We start from the raw sequence: 21,198 nt of genomic DNA, 5'->3' as shown, positions 1-21,198 counted from the left end.
ACACTGCAGAACAAACGTAGGAGATTCAGCACAACTTGGAAAAATCAAGAGAAGTCCAAACAAAAATCACAGTTTGTACTCTTAGCCACAACAGGGTTATTGTTTTCAGATATTCCTTAGTGAGAAAAGCTTTGAAGTTTACATCAGAATTTCATCTAACGTTATCTTGCATTAGTTTAGATATGTCTTTATACCCACGTAGGTAATTGTACAGGGAAATTGTGTTTTGTTTTCTTTCTAAAATGGGTATTTTGTCATTTTTATCTGATACTTGAAGTCTTTTCAAAATTCTGAGTTAAAAAACCCATCTGAGTATTGCTTTGGATAGGTATACGGCATGGCTGGTTACTCCTGGACTACAGTCCAAAATTGGTTAACAGTTAAATATTATTATAAAAACTACTGTAGTCAAGACCCTGGATTTTGAATAAACAAAATTGACAAAAAGATGGACCTAAAACTCAGACCATCTCCTAGTTCTTCAAGCTAAGTTAGTTTCCTGATATGTCCAACTTTCTGCCAACCCATAAAAGGAAGCCACATATAAGGGCTGATATTCTTGGCAATTGCTGAGGAATTGCCTCTCCAGTCTTCTCCAGACCACCACCACTACCATTTAATCCTGACATATTTGCTTACTTTCATCCCCCACTTCCAAATCCTGGCTACTTAGTTTGTCTTTGAAATCCACTTCTGCCCCTCACTGAGTTGGCACGTGTATTGACTTTCTTGCCAGCAACTTATAATGCAGTACTATGGTTTTTTTTTTCTTTTTTTCTATTAGTTTCTGACTTAACTCATCTTGTGTTTTATGGTTTTTCCCATTAGTTAGGAATGTAACCCAACTCAAGCCAAAAGCCTCAGGGTACTAGCCAAGTGACCCATGTGCTTAATGTGAAAAAGATAGGACCCCAAGAGATTGTATCCATGTGGACATGTAAAAAAGATGTCTTTTGACATAAAGCATCACAGAGGTGAAGATGACATTAAGCAACTCTGGTTCAAAAAAGCACTGCCTTCAGCAATGGACCAATGTACAAGACACACAAAACAAGATAGACTAATACCTTCTGAAAACCTTTTCTTATGACCTTAATCTGCATCATACACCATACTATACATTGCAGGGCATTCAGAGATGAAAACTGTGGTCCCAGTTCTCAGACTGTTTACAGACTAACTCTGACACAAATATCATCTGGAAGAGTACAGTTATGTTTGAAAAGCCAAAAATAAATTTACAACTAAGCAAAAAAAGATAAATTAAAACCCAATCCCACTGTACCTTGTAAAAAAAAGAGAGAAACATATAAAAAGCAATAATTAAAAAAAAAAAAAAGAAAAGACTGAAAGCTGAGAGAACAAAAAGAAGGAAGCAGAATTTAAGGATCAGAGGGCAGAGAGACAAAGAAGGCAAATCCATAGCAGAAAACTTGAGAATAGAAGAAAAAAGGGCAAGCAAGAAAGGGCTACAGGAGTAGAAGCTACAACAAAGAAAAAAAAATATTAGCCCTAGGAAGGACAATCTGGGAAAGACAGGGAGATGGAGAAGACACAATGTTAAAGCAAGGTTGCATCAGACAGCCATCCTAAATAAAACAAGGATGGAGAAATGCATACAATGAATTTGGCAGAAAAGGTGGACCACGAATAATAACAATAACAGCTAGCCTTTTATGGGCCATGTTGAAATCTAGACACTCTTTTACCAGGCTCCTCCCCTCTAACAAAGGCTTATGTTAGCCCAGAGTAAGTAAGCATGACTGCACCCACACCCTCAACTGACCTGCTCCTTGGGTCCTCAGGCACATTAGTGGCCTCAAACTTCACTCTTGTTTAATAAGCAGTTGGTACTGTGTGGTTCTCATGGCAATACGGCTTTGCTGGTTTCACAACTAATGTTGCTTTTTCCTTCTCAGAATGAGATTCTTTCCACACAGAACAACAACAACAACATTGCTCCTGGTTATATTTGTGAGCACATACAGATCGTATATGAATATGTTATATACAGAAAATCAAAAATACACTTTAAAACTTGATTCCAATGACTCTTTCTGAAAAACATCCCTCTTTCCAATCAAAAGCATCAAGAAGGCTTTTATACAGGTTCTCCTTGAGAACTAGTGATGAGTAAGTCAAAACAACAAAAGCAAATGCTGGCTATTACTGAATGCTGCAACAAGTGCAAAAACAAAATAAAGCACTAATTGTCTACATAACCATTAATTTTCTTCCTAAGAGACCAAAAGTCTCAACTACAGGACCCCTCCACATCAAATTATGAATTTACATTGACGTATTTTCCCCAAACATGTTTCTTCTGTTTGTAAATGACCTTTTCCTTGCTAAACAGCTCTTATCTATTGCTTTTGGAAAGGAAAACAAGTTGTCAAATTCCAGAAATGTTCAAAAGTACATTGAGCCCTGATACCCTTAATCTTTCTCTTTAGTTCATTTTCTTTCTTCTTCTCTTTATTTTATCTTTCTTCGTGTTTCTTATAAATAACCGGTTGAAGTTGTAGAACTATCATCTTTTTTTCTTTTTTTACTACACTGCTATTGACAGCCTCATCACTAAAAGCTTTGAGGCTCATCAGACTCTTCACAGTTTAAACGACTATTATGAAATTATTTGGGATGAATTAGAATTAATCAATAAGATTTCCAAAAGATGCTATCAAGGATGACATAAAAAAAGAGAGTAGATAGCTAACTTGCGTAATATACTGTCAATGTATCTCAGATCATGAGAAGGTACCATAATATTTGTGAAAGAAGGTAAAAAAATAGTAGTTACTTCTATTTTGGTAAGACTCACCCCTTTGTGCTACCAACTAGCAGCAAAGTAAAATAAAATAAAATAAATTATAACTGGGAAGAACAGGAATGTGTCTTCTTAGGACCACTTTGGACCTCCATATTTCTCTGTGGTTGTAAAGCCTCAGAGAAAATCTGAACCATTAAAATAACCGTTAAGGTTTTCAGGAACGTATGTGTGCGTGTGTGTTGTTGTTTTATGTGTAAGAGAGACAATCAAAGCTGATTCATTGCATCTGCTGATGAAATTCAGTGAGATCTGTCTAGAGGGCTGGGAAGAAAAATTGAGTAATTAGATAGAGAATCAAAACATAGGGTGATTATGAGAGAATTCGCCCTCCAGCATTGGGGGATGGTGTGAATTTTCAGGTATGAGGATATATATGGGGCTACAGAGAGAAAAAAATTATTTCCTGAATAAGATTGGAGAAGATGGCTATGTCTAGGCTTGGGATCTTGATTTTCCTGTAATACTGGGATAAGAATGAAAATGAAGGAAACCATCACACTTGGCTTATGGCTGGAGTAGCAGTATCTTCAGGTTGCCCAACCACTTGCGAGAGTGATAGTGGGTCTAGCTGCAGTGTGCATACCTGTAGAGACATGTGTTCTTTAAAAGGCACGTAGATTCTCTAGGGCTGAGAGAGACTTCTAGACACCAAGAGATGTTATTATCCTAGGTAAATAACCGTGGGAACTGGGGAAAAGGAAGAAATGTCAGTTTTAATACATATAAAAAACCTATGACCCTATTTTGAGACAGAAGAATTGAGAAAAATTATGCCATAGAATAAGTATTGTGCCATTGATTTGCCTCTTGCCTACTCCCCTAAGAGGGTGCCCTAGGGAAACACCTGTTACATTTAAGCTCTGTCTCTAGTAAACAATTTCACCAATTATGCAATAAAAAATTATGTGAACCTGGCACCCAGATCTGGAACTCCCAGTTGCTCTCAGTGCCAAAGGTCAATCCAATGTGTCTGCTTTTGAAATATTTTAGCCAAAGAATGTTAATGACATTTTCCAATACACTGTGCTGTTCTACCACATGTCCCTCCCCGGAAATTTGGGATTACTAAAATACAGAGATATTTTGAGTGCCAAAAGGCCACAATAGTGAAAGATATGGCCAGCTTTTTAGATGCTCTGACCATCTTAAAGACCTACAAAAACACTGGTGCAAGGAAACAAATGCATTACCTCCAAACTCTGAAAAGAAAAACCGCAAAACCCAAATCAATTAACATTTATATGCATATCTACAAAACATAATACATTGTCAACTTTATTCATTGTTCCACTTAGTCTTCTAATAATCTCTTTGCACCTGAAAAAGATTTGTAGATTAGGTTTTTTTCACTTTGCAAGAATATTCATATATGCAAGATGTCTCCAAATTCACAGATACATATCAATTAAATTTACTTGGACACAGAGTTTCAGGAGCAAAAGTATAAAAGCTTTTTCAACATATTATTATGAAATAATTAAATTTGGTGTTGAATGTTAGTGCACTTTAATATGTGTCTTTGGATGTGGAATGGAGGCCTCAAAAAGCGTCTATTGTTACAGGAAATAGCAAAACTTGAAGAGAAATTCCTGCATGTTCTTTCATCTATTCCCACTGGCCTTTTCTTGTGTTTTTCCAGCTCAACAACAAAGTTAAACACGAGTCAGAAAGAGAAACTTCCATTGCTAACATGAAGCCAAATTGTCCTAAACAGGTAAATAATAAAGTTTAAAAGCAGTGGTTAATTTTTTTGAAATAAATTGAGAAAAGGACATCAGAATTTTATCCTTTCCAGGATTCCCTACCTACCTTAGACTAAAAATGCAATATTCTTATTTCTAAAGATGCAGTCAGAATTGGTGTACATTGGTAATGGACAGGATACCAGGGTTAATCCATGAACTGTCACCACCCTCCAAGGGTAGTTCCCACCGAGTCAAAGAAAATGAAATGTTTTCTCATCTTTCAAGAAGAAATTAAAGGCCATAGGTCTGTCACATATTTATCTGTTGAGTATCCCAGAAAACAATCTGAAATTTTACATAAAGATGGAGATGAGATTAATTATTAGCAAATAATGTCACCAAAATCATTCCAAGTCTCTTAAATACTTCAAATACTTCACCTACTCAAAACTAGTTAAAAAATACATTTGCTTGAATTCTAAGTTATTTAATTTTAAGTTATATATTGGGTGTCAGAATACCATTTATATGATTGACAAGTGTTAAAAGAAGCAACGTGAGAATTTACAGACATCAACAATAGCCTCAAATATGACTCACATACATAAAAACTTTCAATATATTTTAACCAGTCCAGAAAACCAGATAGTTAGTATTGTTTTCTATTTCACTTTTCATTAAATTGTCATCAATCAGGGAAAATGACTAAGTAGTAGTACACAGGATTAAAAAACAATAAGCTGTCTCTAAAAAAATCCATATTAAATTCTATGCATGATCTATATTCAGCTTGAAAATTATCAGCTAAGAGTGGGATGACCAGAAGATCATTTGCATCTAGCATATTGAATGTAATATATACCAATTTCTTAACCTCACAATATAATGATAGGAAAGTTAAGTCTAAAACAAATTTAAAAGTCAGCTCCTAAAACTTAAAATATTGTTAGATTTACTTTTCTCCTATTATACCTTACTTTCCACACAACAGGAAAGGGCACTATCAGGGTTCCCTTGACTAGTAAGGCATGTAGTCGAGTCTCACTTTTGTATTTATCATTCATGAAACAAAATTCCGGGTTCCATTTACTTTTTATTTTCCTTGAGAATTTGATAAATTTTCTTTAAGCCTTTTTATATGTCTATATTTGGATTCTTTATGCTTTTATAATATTAGGAACATAGTTAACTGTTTTAACCATTTGATGTATTATAAACATTCTCCCATCTCTAAATATTCTACAACATAATTTTCAATGATTAAGTGGTGAAGAGCTATGCTTCGACAAATAGAAATGGCCTTTACACATTTGAGGAGTTCCTAAACTCTTTTCTGTGTTAAAGACAGGCTATCCACCTCAGAGCTGAGTCTGTAATAAAGTAAATAAAAATATGCAGTTGGGCTTCAGAAATGATAACATTGCTACTTATTTATGGACCACCCTTCTCTTAACAGCTCAGTAACTTCATACCTTCCATAGCAGAGGCCACTATAATATATTGTTGAGGTCAGGGTTATTTCACCCATTTCACAAATGAATAAATGAACACACAGACTGATATGAACAGAAACCAACTTTCCCAAAGGATTATCTTCCTTGTTTTATGCTCCAAATATACTCAGAGAAGCAAGCATAATAGGAACTTATGGACTAAGTTATATGAAAATAATGTATGATTTTTCAAAGCTTAAATAATAATTTAAAATAGCATATGTCATTTGCTTTCATTAATTCAGCTAACAGGGGCTTTTTGAAAAACAAGAAGGGAATCTCAAAAGAAAAAGTAGAAAAGATAATGTTCTTGTTTATATGTCCTTGGGGAGTTATTTCCCTCCTACAATACTACAGGATAGCTGAAGTAACCACAGTATTCATTTCCCACGTTTTCTAGGCTACTATTCTGAGATTCAGAGATTGTAGGTTTTGCGGATTTGTAGGTTTTGGATTCAGTCGAAATAATATTTCATTAATTGTTAGAGTTACACTGAATCCTTATAATCATTCATGAAACTAAAGTTGTCAGTATTTTAATGTGGCAATTCTAGTCTCCTTCATTAACTCAACTGGTTTAGCCAAACATGCATAACCATTTAGCTCTACACCACCTGTAGAGAGGAAGTTAAATGAGGAAAAGTAAAGCATCATACTACCACAATTAAGTTTTTGGATACACCTTAATTTTACCCACTCAGAAGAAAAATTATAACCACCACAATAAAGCTGGAAAAGGTCATGATTAAAGAATGGCTGTCATTTTGTTCCACTCCTGGGAACTTCTATCCACCCACTCCCAAGTGATGGACGTGTTTCTCTCAGTGCACTGGATTTAGACGTGTGAAAGGATGAAGACAGTTAAATTTTTCAAATCACCAGAGAGCCAGTAAAGCAGCATTGGATCTGCCCTGTGGAAAGCATCTGGGAACAAAAGAAAAATTCATGAATGACACAAAACCGAGGTCACCTGAAGATACCACTAAGATACTAAAGCAGGCTCAGCTATCTCACAATGGAAGGGATCCTAGTGAAGGAACCCAACCTAGAAACCAATGCATTGACATACAAATCAGAGAATTCCCCCACAAAATGATAGGATCTATTATCTTTCTTTTATTATCCTTACTTTTGAAATTTGATATTAGGAATTGGTTTTGAATTATTAAAATTTTATTCGTGATTCCACATAATACATACTCCCTGAGTAATAAACCTACATGGATAAAACAAAACATTTTTAATAAGACCAGATTATCTGCCAATATCAACTTAAAAGAAAAAAAAATAAAAACAAAACCAAGCAAAATTTAACTCATCTCAGTCTGCCACTCTCTTTTTCTTTTTAAAATTACTTTTGTCTAAAATCTGAAATCTAAAAATAGCCAATTCTATAAGCTTTCTCAAGGCCCTGAAAACAATCACATATGAATGGTAGTGATGATTAGTATGATTAATCCTATAGATTTATTATCTCTAGGAAGCTAGAGGTTATTAATTTTTATTAACAAATATTATTTCAAAAACACTGTATTAAATCACCTCATTAAAACCAGACACCTCTTTACGATAACATCTCTGTTACAGAAATGGAAGCAAAAGTTGTATGTCCTTGTGTATCTTTGTAATTTTTAACACTGGTAAGAAAAGAGCAATATTTATACAACACTGAATAGCATCATATTTCCAAATATCTTTAAAAAGCAATATACTGCCACCTATTTTGCCATCTGTAAGTTGCTGATTCTTATTGCCTAATACTTTTCTTTAGGTATCAATGGGATGAAGGTTTTCTTACAATAGTTCCATAAATTAAAGTAGTAAAAAAAAATTTATAATTTCAAAACAGAAATGAGAAAGTCACTTTTGCTTTTTGAATGTGTACTCAATGGGAATAATTTTCATTCTTCCACTTGAATTGGTTTCAGATCTATTCAGCACCTATGTGTTTTCTAATTAAATGGCATGATCCACTCCACATTTTAAAAATGGTATTATATGTCTGTTTCCGTTTTCCGAGAGGATATTTTCTAAGCACATCCAAAATAGTTCAACATTTTCCCACTACTGCAAAAAATAGCAACACATATCCTCAACACACGTATTACACCACATGAATACATTTTCGCTTTTGGTCTCCCTTCAGTTCCATCTGCACTCTTGCTGTGCAATAGCTATAGCATAAAAACGTCTATTCTCACATGCTTTTGATATTACACTATTTAATCACATACAGCTGTGGCTTATGAGACTGTTACAAAACAATTTCAATGTAGTACTTGAAGCCAATTTTGAATAAACATCAACCATTTACTCTGAATAAAAAGTTTGACATTAAAAAAGTTTTATTTTAAAAGAAAATACTTTTTTTGTTGTTTTGGTTTGATTTTAGAATTTGACATGGGCATAATTGTGACTGAACTCTCTCTGCCAAAAGACTGATAATGTCAAAAAGGTTGTGTAAAATCATACTAGTGCAAAAATGAAGCTTTCCAGAATTCCTGAAGCCAGAAAGACCTGGAATGAACTTGCATCCTCCCTTCTATATTGTGTCCCTCCCTGCAAATTATCCCTACCCCCAGCCCTCAGATACATTTTATTACTTCATGGAAATAATTTTGTGCTATAATTTTGTGCTATTTTTTTTCCATATTGAAAGAACGTGAAAGGAAAATGCTTTAGAAAGATGCTGTTAAATATACATGATATTTTCCTTAAGTTTGAATCCATTCTGGAGAAAAGAAAATACCATGAACTTTTTACATTTCTACTCCTTTTAAGTAGGCACCAAACTCAGTATTGCAAAAACAATGTCTATATCATGGAAAAAAATAGCAAAACATGCATTGGGATTGTGTTCAATCCCATTGATAATGAAGGCTTGGGGGAGTTAAGAAAAAAAAACAAAACTAAGAAACAAGGATGGCCCCTTCCTTCTATTTTCCTCTTATTTGAAACCAATTAAAAATTCTATACAGTCTAAAGTGAGACAAACAGGATTTATCATAGTTTCATGCTATCATAGTTTCATGCTATTATATTACCCCCTGAAGCGAAAGAAAACATTTGGAGTTGTACCTAAAAATTCTATCGCTGGAAGATTTTAGAAAACCAGTTTTGTATGTTTCAGGCTTTCAAAGGAAAACAGAACTTTGGAGTTTTCAAGGCTGTTTTAAAACAACTGGCAAGTTACCAACTGGATATCAATGCAAATCTGAGGCAGGAAGTACTAAGGAAATTCTAAACTCATTCCCTCCCTCTGCAAGATTTTCTACATTTTCATGTGTAAGGAGGGTGTTACAGGGTTGTTTTGTTTTGCTTTTTAAGGATCTGTACATTCACATCTTTAAGAATATCCTTTGCTCCGTAGAAGCCTCTCTTCCTTCACCTACTTGTGTTTTCGAGCGTTTGCTCATTCTATGGCGCAATCAATTGTGCTTCAGCTAGACTTTTAGAGACGGGTGGCTGCAGATGGTTGAATATTCAGCCTGAAATCAACGTGCAGTTGATTAACTACTTCTTACACCTGGCCCCTTCTTCATACCAGGCTCTGAACACAATCTGAGTATCACCAGCCAAGAAATTCTGTTTGGGTCCACTAGTCTGAACCTCTTTCTTCAAGACCTTCTGGGGAACCAGAAGGGAATGCAGTAAATTCATGTGAGAGCAACATCATTAGCAACTGGGCACTGGATTGGTAGAAACATAGTGAACTGGTAAGGGTGTGGAAAAGGAAGAAAGGAGAAACTTGCTGTGTGTGCTTAGGTAACTTTTTAAGTTTTATGAAGATGACTAAAGTTTTCCAAATATATGTGAGAGAAATATCTATTTCTCGGCTGGAAAAAAATCAATTCACCGGGCTGTAACCAGGTTTTCTTCTTTGTAGCTTACCTAGCTTGACTAATTTTTTTTCAAGAACCCCCCCATCCACCCCCACCTACTCCCCACCACCACCCCCACCCCCACCCCACCCCGGCAAGTACCTCAAAAATTCAGAATGAAATTCACCTGGGATCTCATAAGTCAACAGCAACAGGTTGTTTTTGTTTTGGAAAGGGTGATAAAATACTTTAAAAATGTTGGATTACAACTAATCAAACATTTTGTATTTTGTCATTAAGCTAACGAACTATTTTTTGAGCCCTTTTTCTCTAAAACTTGCTGATTATTCTGGGTGTCCCTTCCAAACAGCAAATTTGCCTTGATAAACTATTTTTTCATCCGGTTGTTTCTTATTTAAATATTACAACATATCACTAAGATTTCTTCATTATTCCTTAAGCAAAGTAATGTTCCTCCTTGAAATTGCTTCTTTTGGTAAAAAAAAAAAAAAAAAAAAAGAAAAAAGAAAAAAATTCATCAAAAAGAAAATTGACAAATGACAACTTTTTAAAGATGTGAGGTGTGAAAGAGGGAGCACAGGATGACAACATTGTTACACATTATAGATATGAGTCAGCCACTGGGTTTTCATCTTAACTTACATGTATATTTTTCTAATATATAACATTTTAAGGATTTGAAAAATTATTTGAAGGAGCATAAACATTTACTTTTAAAGAAACAAAGTTGAGAGATTCATTCCAATGCAATGGAAAATAATAGGAGCAGAGAAGGCAGGGAAGTGTCGCAAGTTCTTCTAAAACTTTACTATGTACTCCAGGGAATGGAAACATCTGCATTTATTTCTTAAATCTCATTTTCATTTTGTTTTATCATTAAAAAATAGCAAAGGTATTTATCATTACACAAGTAGAAAAAGAGAGTTCAGCATGTGTGCATTTTCTGAAATAATGTAGTAATAAACATTTCAATCCTTTAAAATCCCATGAAGATTTTCCCCAAAAAACTAATGATAGTAAATAGCCCTTGTGGATTGGCAGGAAGAAAACCTACCTCAATTAAGAGAAAAATTTAAGATATGTTATCACCAGAATACGATTTTTACCTACCGTAGACTCTATTTTCATCAAACATAAGTATTATTGACATATTAGCATCATTTTAAATAGCTATGAATTTCAAATTGGATTATAACTCCAAGCCAAGGCTACAAAGAGTGGATTTTATGAATTCCACCCAGGCTTACCAAATAAATATAAGCAGCATGTACTTCATTTAAAATGATTATAAATTATATTTTGAGGTATAAGTGTAGAAGGAACAAAAAGTGATGTGGAAATAACCCAGTTGTTTTCCTGTTACACTGAAACATGATGGTACTTCATTGTATAGTATTAACCCTGTCAGAAAATCCCCAGTACCCACATTTTAAAATATGATTGCACATTGACTCTTCATCTCATTTCCTCTCTATGCAAGTTTCAAAACAGGGCACATTTTCTCATCTTCAGCTTCCAGGAATGCTATTAATGTCTGTCATTTCAGAGCCACCATAACAATATAGGACAACTTCAAAGCATTGTCAACATTTTACAACATAATAATCAATATGAACTACCATGATAGGCAAAATAGCTGATCTTATATTCCCTACTATCCTGATCTGATATCAGGATAGTATCAACATAGGACGCCTAATGGATCTAACTTCTTTAAAAATGTTCCAGAAGTTCATGGTGTTGGCTAGCTTGAGAGTAACAAGATCCAGATGCCGCCTGTCTATACAACACTAAACTACATAGAACTCCAAAACAGATATCTACAATCTCCCTATTTTTCAGGCTCCTCTCTTTTCCCTCACTACTCCACTCTCTCTCTTTACCCCCCATCTTTCTCTCTCTCGCACACACTTTCTACTAGTATAGCTCATCCAGCACCCTGTGTCTTTGAAAAAATGTGCATAACATTCACTATTTCCTGTTAGTAATAGGTTAAAAGAAGTCTCAAACAGAAAAACAATTATGTTATTCATTTCAATCTAAAGTTTCTTTTCTGAATATATACCATAGTAGAAAACAAGGACCCAAAACAAAGTGTAATTTTTGAAACACTTGGAAAAATTTAGCCAAATGAGTAAAAGGGATGGAATGTCTGATATTTTTCATGCAACCTTTGAGTTTATTGTTTTTGTTTTGTTGAGGCATGAGAAATGACTGTAAATTTTCCCCTTTTAACTTGTCCTTGCTCTGCCATTTCCTTGAGGAATGGCAGGCAGCATTCTCAACCTAACACCCCCAAAGAGTTAAAACTTAAGGCACCGAGCAGGAGGGCTAGTCTATTTAAGCATCAGCAGCACAAACTAAATGCTCACAAAGGCAAATAGCAGTGTGAGTCGACCTTGGAGGGGCAGGGTGGATTACAAAGCAATTGAAAAAGAAAAAAACAAAGCAATAATCTTTTGTATAATACTGAAAGTCTGCTTCCCAGTCTGGTTTACAAATAGGCATTGCTGGACGAGACAAAATAAATGACAGATAACTACAGCATGAATTACCAAACCCTAATCACATCACCGAGTCCTGGTGACAGCATAGATCATTCAGGCACGCCTTGTTCACTCTCGGCATATTTATTTATTAAGGAGACGGTGGAGTCTGGCTAATGCTAATGCAATACAAAATAATATCACCCGTACACTCGAGGTGGTCACTCCGCTAACATGTTTTCCCCCTAATCAAGTCCAATTTAATTGACAAATCGGAGCAGTGATTTCACACCTGAGAGTCTTTCATGTCTTAACTGCAGGATAAAGTTCAGGGTAGGTACTGCCCACTGCTTACTTACGTGGGCTTGCCTCTGGGCCCCTAATGGTCATTTGACACACACACATAAAGCCTAAAGTATTTAACCAATTCAAGTCCAATTATGATCAGTTACATTTCATTCCTTTTCAAGACTCAGGCCTCCTCATGGCAGCTACACTGAAAAATAGATCTTCTAAAAGTAAAGAACATCTATTGTAAAGCAGTCTGTAGCATGCTGATCATCCTCAACATAAAATAAAATAGGCAAGGCAAATTAAAAATAAAAATAAACTCTCAGAGACTCTGGTAGGAGCCCTATACCTTCTCACACCCTTCTTTCATTCTATACCCTGCGATTAAAAGTTTGAGTTACCCCCACCGTTGCACGTCCTATCCAGTGGGAAAAACCCTTTTAGAGCCACAATCAAAGAACAGCTCACCAGAAAAGCCCCTGAAATTATATTCTTGTGCCTGGTAATCACTGTTGTGATCTGCTTTCTATAAACCGTGCCCATCTGCAAAAGACTTTCCTGATATCAGGACCATTTATGCTGCCAAATAACAACAAAGGAACTGAACTCAAGTGAAACTATTATCTCTCCTTAAAGAGAAAGCTACAATTCCGGGTTTGCTGCTTTCTTCTTATGTCTTCCTCTGCCTCATTAACTCCATTGGTATGTCACTAATTTCAAAGAAGCAGGAAGAAGTGATGGGGGTGGGGGTTAACTAATAATTCACACGCCTGTCTGTTTCCCATCCCAAGTGCAGAACGATACCACGCTGATTGCCAGACCGTGGGTCAAGCCATACCTTGGTTTGGAGATAATGAGGATAGTAGTAAGTGTACTGGGGGTACATTTGTGGCTGATCCAGGCGTTTGCCCATGTAGCTGGAATCTTTATCTCCGAGGCAGGGAACTGGATGACAGGGTATAGTGCCCCAGGCCGAGCTTCCTCTTAAACCACTATTCCTGACAGTCCCGGTGACTGATGAGGCTTCAGAGACTCCACCACTCGCTAGTTCCAACACAGCAAGAATTTTTTTAAAAAACAAAACAAAACAAAAAACACACACCAAAGGAAAAAAAAAAAAAGGGCGAGGAGTGAGATCTGTAGAAAAAACACCCACACACAGCCTTCCCAGATCTTGCCTGGCTTCCCCCAGCTGCCGGGGTCCACTTGGGATGAGGCAGTTTGTTTTCTAACCAGGCTGTCTGTAGTGATGTCAATGGCCAGCGTTCGTAAAGGGGAAAAAAAATCAAAGTCCTTTTAGCACAACTCCGAATCCTTGCAGATCAGCTTCCTGTCTCTTGGTTGTCTCTTTCCCCACCTTAAAGAAAAAGAAAAAAAGAGAGAGAAAGAGAAAGAAAGACAGAAAGAAAGAAAAAGAAAGAAAGAAAAAGAAAGGGGAAAAAGAAAAAAAAAAAGAAAAAAAGGAAGAAAAAAAAAAAAAAAAACCTTGTACAGCTTAGTTGCTGCTGTCTCCCTCCCAGAGTGACATGGTGTTCGGGGCTTGTCCTGTCCTTTCATTCACTTCCCCTCCTTCCAGCCGGTGGGTGGAACCGAGAGAGCCTCTCCAGGGAGCAGCGTACGCAGTCCAGAAGGCTGCAGTATTTCCTCCAAGAAAAAAAAAAAAAAAAAAAAAAAAAAAAAGGCTGCTTCAACCCCTGCTGCAAGCAAAGTTCCGATTCCCTCTGCTGGCTATCTCGAATAGCAAGCGATTTTTGCAGCAACGCTGCTGCCGCTGGAACTGAACCTGAAGAACTCAAATGCGGGCGGTGGATTATTTCTTATCCCTCCTCCATCTACCCCACACAAGAGCTGCTTTTTGTTCCTCTTTTTGCCAAGTTCCAAGGTAAGCCACACTGCTAAACAAAACACAGAAGAGAGGGAAGAGAGGACGAAAGAAGCAAGGAGGAGAAAGGAAAAGAAATAAAGGCAGGGGAACTAACCTTGCTGGTTAAAGGGGAAAAAAGTAAGTCCCGGATGCTTTCAAAATCTGTTAACACACTAGAGCCAGACGCATACGAGAGCTGATTGAGAAACTAACCTTTTACTACCTGGAAAACCTGGTGGATGTTAAGTATTGAAGAAATTTTAGGGTCTACTCCAGGACTACTATTAATGCCACATGTCATCAGATTGGACTGATCAACTGAACATATCAAAAATAATAACTTTTTAAAAATACATCCATTTTGTAAAAAAAAAAAATCAAAGGAAGTGACCCCTTAGGTTCGTCAGATATTTTACAGATAAAATCTGTTTCTCCCATTGTCTCTCTCTTTATGATTATTTTGATGCATTGATGCTTTAATCACTTTACTGAGATCATCTAAAAAAAAAAGAACAAAAATCATAATTGCTTGGCAGAGTTTTTTCCCACCAATGATAATATTCTGTCATGTCTATCAGCTGCTACATTATAATACAAATTGTTTCAGATAAAATATATTTCCTTAAAGGGTCCCTTTTCAAGGCGGGCGAGGCTAAAATTAGATGTGCCAGCTGTGTTTTGCTGCGAGTGCTCACGCATGCCCAAAGCGTGGGCAGACCAATACTGAGCTCTTTTCTACTTTGTCAAGTCGGCTCTGTTCTCCTGAGCCCAGAGTCGCCTATTTAGATAAAAGGTCCCTGGTACAAATCCAGCTTCCTAGTCAAGAAGAACAGAGAATTTAGGCTCAGTGCACACATGGTGTCCATCCACATACAAGCCGCACCACCCCTAAAGCAACTGGCTTCCACCGAGGGGAACTGGTTTCTGGAAGCTGTGTGAGTGCATACGTGTTCCTTGGATAAAAATAAGGATGGCAGGTAAATAGTTTTATGTTTTACTTTTGACAAGAATAACAATCAGAAGGAAGGAAGGATGGAGGGTGAGAGGGTAAGAGTTAGGAGGCCCTGACAACATGGTGATTGACAATATTAAATCAACCCCACCTATCTCTTAAATGTATTATTTGGGGCCTCAGTTGTCCCATCTATAAAATAGAAATACCGCCAACTCTCCTGGCTGAAGGCAGTACACTGAATCAGATACTAAAAATGACACTGATTTTAAAATCCTCCAGTGGTGTCACGTTTCTCAAACAATAAAGTCCTGACTCTTTGGAATAGGTTTCAGGACACTTGACGAGCTGTCTGGCCCTGGCTTTCTACTCTAGTCTCGGACTTTCAACTCTGCCCCTCACATCCTATACCGGAGTCACTCTGAGCTACTTTCAGGACAGGAGCATGCTCTCAGAGGCTTCTGTCATTCCCTCTTCCTGGAGTGCTCTCCCAAGTCCATCTCCACCACTTTTACCCTTCAGCCTGTCCTTCAGGTCTCAGTATGGATATCACCTCCTCACAGTAGCTTTCTCTAAACCCTTCCTTCTCTGCTGCACTTTATATTTGCCCTCATAGAAGGCTTATTCTACATGTATTTGCCTGCTTATTGTTTGTTTCTTCCATGATGTTCTAAACTCTGGGAGGGCAGGAGGTCACATTGTTCTCACTTGCCCTTATATTTCCAAAAACTTGCATAGAGTTGAGCACAAAATGGGTGTTCAGTAAATGTCTGAAGAATAAAATGTTAGACATAATTAATAATTTTTCAACCTGACTTACATCCCTCTTTCAGTACATTTCAGTCCCTGTTACAGGTCAAGAACTGACCTGGGTGCAGGATATAGAGGCACATGAATCAGAACAAGGTCCTTCTTTCATCGAGTTTATAGTTAGTGGGGAAGGGGGGACAAACAAAGGGATAAACAAGTAAATATGCAGTATAATGTCAGGAAATACAAAGCGCTGTAAGGAAATATGAAACAGAGTAAAGAGAAACAAAGTCACAGAGATTCTACTTTAAACAAGATAGGAAAATGCTCTCCAAGGAAGAGCCTTGGAAAATGCTTTCCTAAGGTCAAAGCAAGGGTGTGAACCATTCTCTGGGTATTGTGCACTGTGAGAATACTTAGTGTTAATGCCTTGGATCCCATCCAGACTGCCTGGGTTCCAATCCTGCCTCTTCTTCATTCATCTCCCTCAGTTTCTTCATCCATCAGATATCACTATTCACTTCATACAGTTATTTAGAAAACCAACCCAGATAAACACATGAAGCTTTTAAAACACCTTGTACCATGTTGGATCTGCTTAACAAATGCCAGCCTGCACATGGGGGAGAAACATCCCAGTCATAGGGAACAGTAAGTACAGAACGGCCTGCAGTGGGACTGTGTCTTTGGAATGTGCAAGATCCGGCACAGAGGCTGAAATGAAGCAAGTGAGGAAAGACCATAAAATGGGGTTAGGGAGGTACCCTTGGGCCAGATCATATAAACCTTAGTAAAGAACTGATATGGAAAGCTAATTAATTGATAGTTAACAGTACAGCCAGGACTTTATCCAAATATTCAGATTCTACATCTAGTCATCTTCAACTATAGAATGCTGTCATTTAAACAACCTATTAATGCTCCTCCAAGTTCTATCTTGTAAGAACAAAATCCAAGATTGCTTTGGCTAATTCTGCCACCATGGACAAAGGATATAAGTACTCTTTCATTAATACATGGTCTAGATACTCCTTAAAGGGAAAAGAATACTGTCTTATTTACAAATGAAAGGCCAAATAACTCCTCAGCCAAAACTGATATAACCCATTATCTGTAAAGTTCCCAGCATGTGTTGATGCTATCAGCAATTTCTACATAAAATTGTTACTTTTTAAAATGCTATTTGATTTCGTTGGATTATTGTAATGTTTTAGGCATAAATTGTCATTAGCTTAAAAACCCTCATTGCACCTTCAAAGCTTTTCTTAAGTAATGCAAAGTAGGTTTACCACCTGTGGGAATTGTAAAACCTGTGTTTTTATTTTTTATTTTCTTCCCTCAGAGACACCAGTAGCCATGGCAATTCAGGAGGCAAGATACTCACATCAGAAATAGTTTTTATATCATTTCTGCTCTGTTGGAGCAGTAGCGCTTTCCATTTAAATGATCAAGTTAAGGTAGGAGGTAACTGGTTTAAGGCACTCTCTAAATCAGAAGACAGCTGTGTCCTATTTGCCAACTAACCAACAAATTTCAGACAAATCCAAGAACAGCAAACTGCATCAAAGGGCATAGACTCTCACTGGGTCACGTGATTCACAGGCTAGACAGAAGAGGCACTGACTGATTGATTGATCGATTGATTTTTATTTTTTATTTTTTTGAGATGGAGTCTTGCTCTGTTGCCAAGGCCGAAGGGCAGTGGTGTGACGTCAGCTCACTGCAACCTCCGTCTCCCGGGTTCAAGTATTTCTCCTGCCTCAGCCTCCCAAGTAGCTGGTATTACAGGCACCCACTACCATGCCAGGCTAATTTTTATATTTTTAGTAGAGATGGAGTTTTCCCATGTTGGCCAGGTTGTTCTCGAACTCCTAACCTCAGGTGATCCACCTGTCTCGGCCTCCCAAAGTGCTGAGATTACAGGCTTGAGCCACCATGCCCAGATGAGGCACTGATGTAGGACAAGTTTTTGACTAAGGGGCCTGAGATGATGTCTCAGACCTGCCACTGGGAAATGGGGAAGCAATAGCACCGAAATGCTGAAATGAAGGTCACCGGGGTAGAGATGAGAATGCTCTTCTAGTTTGCTCTTGACTTATCCACTCAGAGAATAACTGAGTCCTTTCTTTGGATGATTTGTGTTTTAAATTATAAAGATTTATTCAAGGCTGGGTGCAATGGCTCACACCTGTAATCCTAGCACTTTGGGAGGCCAAGGCGAGTGGATCACCTGAGGTTGGAAGTTTGAGACCAGCCTGACCAACATGGTGAAACCCCGTCTCTACTAAAAATACAAAAATTAGCCTGGTGTGGTGGCGCATGCCTGTAATTCCAGCTACTCGGGAGGCTGAGGCAGGAGAATCACTTGAACCCGGGAGGCGGAGGTTGTAGAGAGCCAAGATTGCACCATTGCACTCCAGCTTGGGTGACAGGAGGGAAACTCCATCTAAAAAAAAAAAAAAAAAGATTCAGTGGAAAACAAGAGAAAAGAACAGAAGTCGAAAGACAAACCGTAATTCTACTACCCTAAAAACTACATACATATACCCTTCTATCTTTAAGAAGGACATGCATGACCTTGAAAGAATTTTTGTAAATCTTTGCATTTTATGCCCGCTTTATTTAAATGTATTAAATCCCTCTCCAACACAGCACTTGTCAAAGGAATGTTAAACATAAAAGTTGTTTAAATATATATATATAAAATGGTAGATTTCAAATTCCAACATTAAGGTACTGTTACAACTTTTTTTTTCTCTGCAGAATACTTACCAATGGTTTAGGAAAACACCCAAGACAAATTAGGAGAGACAACTAGTGATTCAAGTGTGTGTGGTCGAAATTTAAACAATAGTTGAATATAAAAATATTGATGTAAAGATGATTAAAATTAGCCTTGAAAGACAATATCAAACCTCAGGACAAAATTGTACGATAATTTAGTTTGAGACATTTAATCAGGTAGAAAAGAAGAATTAAAAACAATGAGAATTGTTAACTTCAACAGCGTTTTATTGAATACTTACTATGTGCCTAAATAATTGAGGGTACCAATATAAATATTATTGTCCCTGTCCTCAAATGGATTTAACAACTCTATATTTCTAAACACCAGCCATTCATGTATAATCTTTATGTTTTTTCTCATATCTGAGAACCAACTTGTAACAACAGTTATTAAATAGTTTTCTTTAAATCGCCTTAATTTTTTTCTGAAATACATACTTTGTTAGAAAGCAAAAATACACATGAAGGATTATGTCTGTTTTTATTCTATTATCTTTGCAAAAACTACACGTTCTGTATCCTCTCTTTCTATCTCCATTTTTCATAGCATTTAATACTTGTGGTAGGGACATCCAGTTCTTTGTTACCACTGGGATTACCAGGATTCACATTTTCTCACTCCACTGAAAGTAGGCCTGGCCATGTGACTTGCCAAGGCCAATAAAACATGAAGCAGCAGTGACACATGTAAAAGCTTTTAGCTGCTGCTGTTTGATTCTTCTCTAGTGGAAACACGTGCTGACATGAAGGAGCTGCAAGAAGGGAGCATCTTGGAAAGCTGAGGGCAGCAAATTTGGATAGCTGCCTGGACTAGCCACTGTGGACTTCTCATAATCAAGAAATAAACCTTTGTTACAGTGTACTAGTAAAATGTGGTGATTGTTACCAGAGATTATCCTAGGCCACCTGTTTAATACAACATTACTTATAATTTGGTTATACATTTTTGGTTTTCTTATTTGGGTATTTCTCCCACTAATATCTAAGCTCCACAGGGCAATGAGTTTATTTAACACATTATATTCCGATGCACAGAATAGTCCTTGGGATTTAATACACTCTTAATAAATATTTCTTAAATAAATAAATGGAGTACTTCCCTCTTATTCATAGGGGATATATTCCAAGACTCCCAGTGGATGCCTGAAATCTTGGATAGTACTGAATCCTATAAGTAATGTTTTTTTTCCTACGCATACATATGTGTGACAGATTTATTTATTAACTAGGCACAATATGAGAATAACAACAATAATAATACAAAAGATAATTATAACAATATACTGTAGTAAAAGTTATATGAGTCTTTCTCTCGGTCTCTCAAAATGTCTTACTGTACCACTGGTAACCGAAACCTGAAGCCACGGAAACAAAACTGGGAAGAAGCTATGGGGGCAGGAAACTACTGTAAATGGTTTCTCTGAAATCATCTCATTTATGTGCTAGTGGTTAACGGACACTATTTTGTGAAAAAATAAAAGGGTAAATGAGACTTATACCCAAAAGGTAAAAAATGTTAGGTTTTCTGGAAGGAGCACTGTTAAAGTATTAGGTATTCTGAAGAGGGAAAGGTTTTTGTACACTGACTGTTGGAAATGGGTACTGGAGTTGATGAGCTAAAAAAGAAAAAAGTTATGTTAAAAAAGAGTGTTATGAATTGAATGCTTGTATCCTCCCCAGACTCATGTGTTGAAATTCTAACCCCCAGTGTGATGGTATTAGCAGGTGGGACCCTTGGGAGATAATTTTGTTAGTAGAGCAGAGGCTTCATGAATGAGATTAGTGTCTTTATAAGAGGAGATATTGAAGAGGTGATCTCTCTTTCCTCTCTGCCATGTGAGGATTCAATGAGAAGACCTGCCTTCTGCAAACCCGGAGGCAAGCCCTCATCAGACACCAGGTCTGCTGCCACCATGATGTTGGACTGCTCAGCCTCCAGAACTGTGAGAAATAAATGTTTGTTGCTTAAGCCACTCAGTCTATGGTAATTTGTTATAGCATCCTGAACTGATTGAAACAAAAAAGAAAAAAATATATTAATACATGGCCTACTACACAGTATATACTACTAGTAATATAAATATTTCCTCAATAAATATTCACAAGTACCTGGGAAGTAGGTACGATTTTTCACACTTTACAACACAGAAAATTGAGAGGATGAGGATGTAACTACCCTATCCAAGTTTGCCCAGTTACAGCATGGTAGAGGAATATT

The 21,198-nt window shown here is 36.9% G+C and overlaps 1 protein-coding gene and 1 long non-coding RNA gene across 16 annotated transcripts in view; one reads left to right on the top strand and one right to left on the bottom strand.

The window, feature by feature from the left end:
- RBMS3 (RNA binding motif single stranded interacting protein 3) overlaps positions 1 to 21,198 on the bottom strand; it is a 1,471,465-nt gene that overhangs the window by 744,230 nt on the left and 706,037 nt on the right. For 2 of the 15 annotated variants that reach the window (XM_016940080.4, XM_016940084.4), the window contains exon 1: positions 13,466 to 14,421. The exons of 10 other annotated variants lie outside the window; for them this stretch is intronic. In XM_016940080.4, coding sequence (XP_016795569.1) covers positions 13,466 to 13,540 — 75 coding nt within the window. In that variant the 5' untranslated portion in view covers positions 13,541 to 14,421. Of the gene's footprint in view, positions 1 to 13,465; positions 14,422 to 21,198 lie in introns of those variants that run through there. 3 more of the 15 variants (XM_016940082.3, XM_016940086.4, XM_016940081.4) reach the window with 2 other exon arrangements.
- Positions 14,420 to 20,949, top strand: LOC107970401 (uncharacterized). The gene is made up of 2 exons (XR_001713008.4): positions 14,420 to 14,509; positions 20,822 to 20,949. It is a non-coding gene; the product is annotated as an uncharacterized LOC107970401 (long non-coding RNA).

The sequence above is a fragment of the Pan troglodytes genome, chromosome 2 (genome assembly GCF_028858775.2).
Source record: "Pan troglodytes isolate AG18354 chromosome 2, NHGRI_mPanTro3-v2.0_pri, whole genome shotgun sequence".
Taxonomy (NCBI): Eukaryota; Metazoa; Chordata; class Mammalia; order Primates; family Hominidae; genus Pan; species Pan troglodytes.
This window is presented reverse-complemented; position numbering and strand designations above follow the sequence as displayed.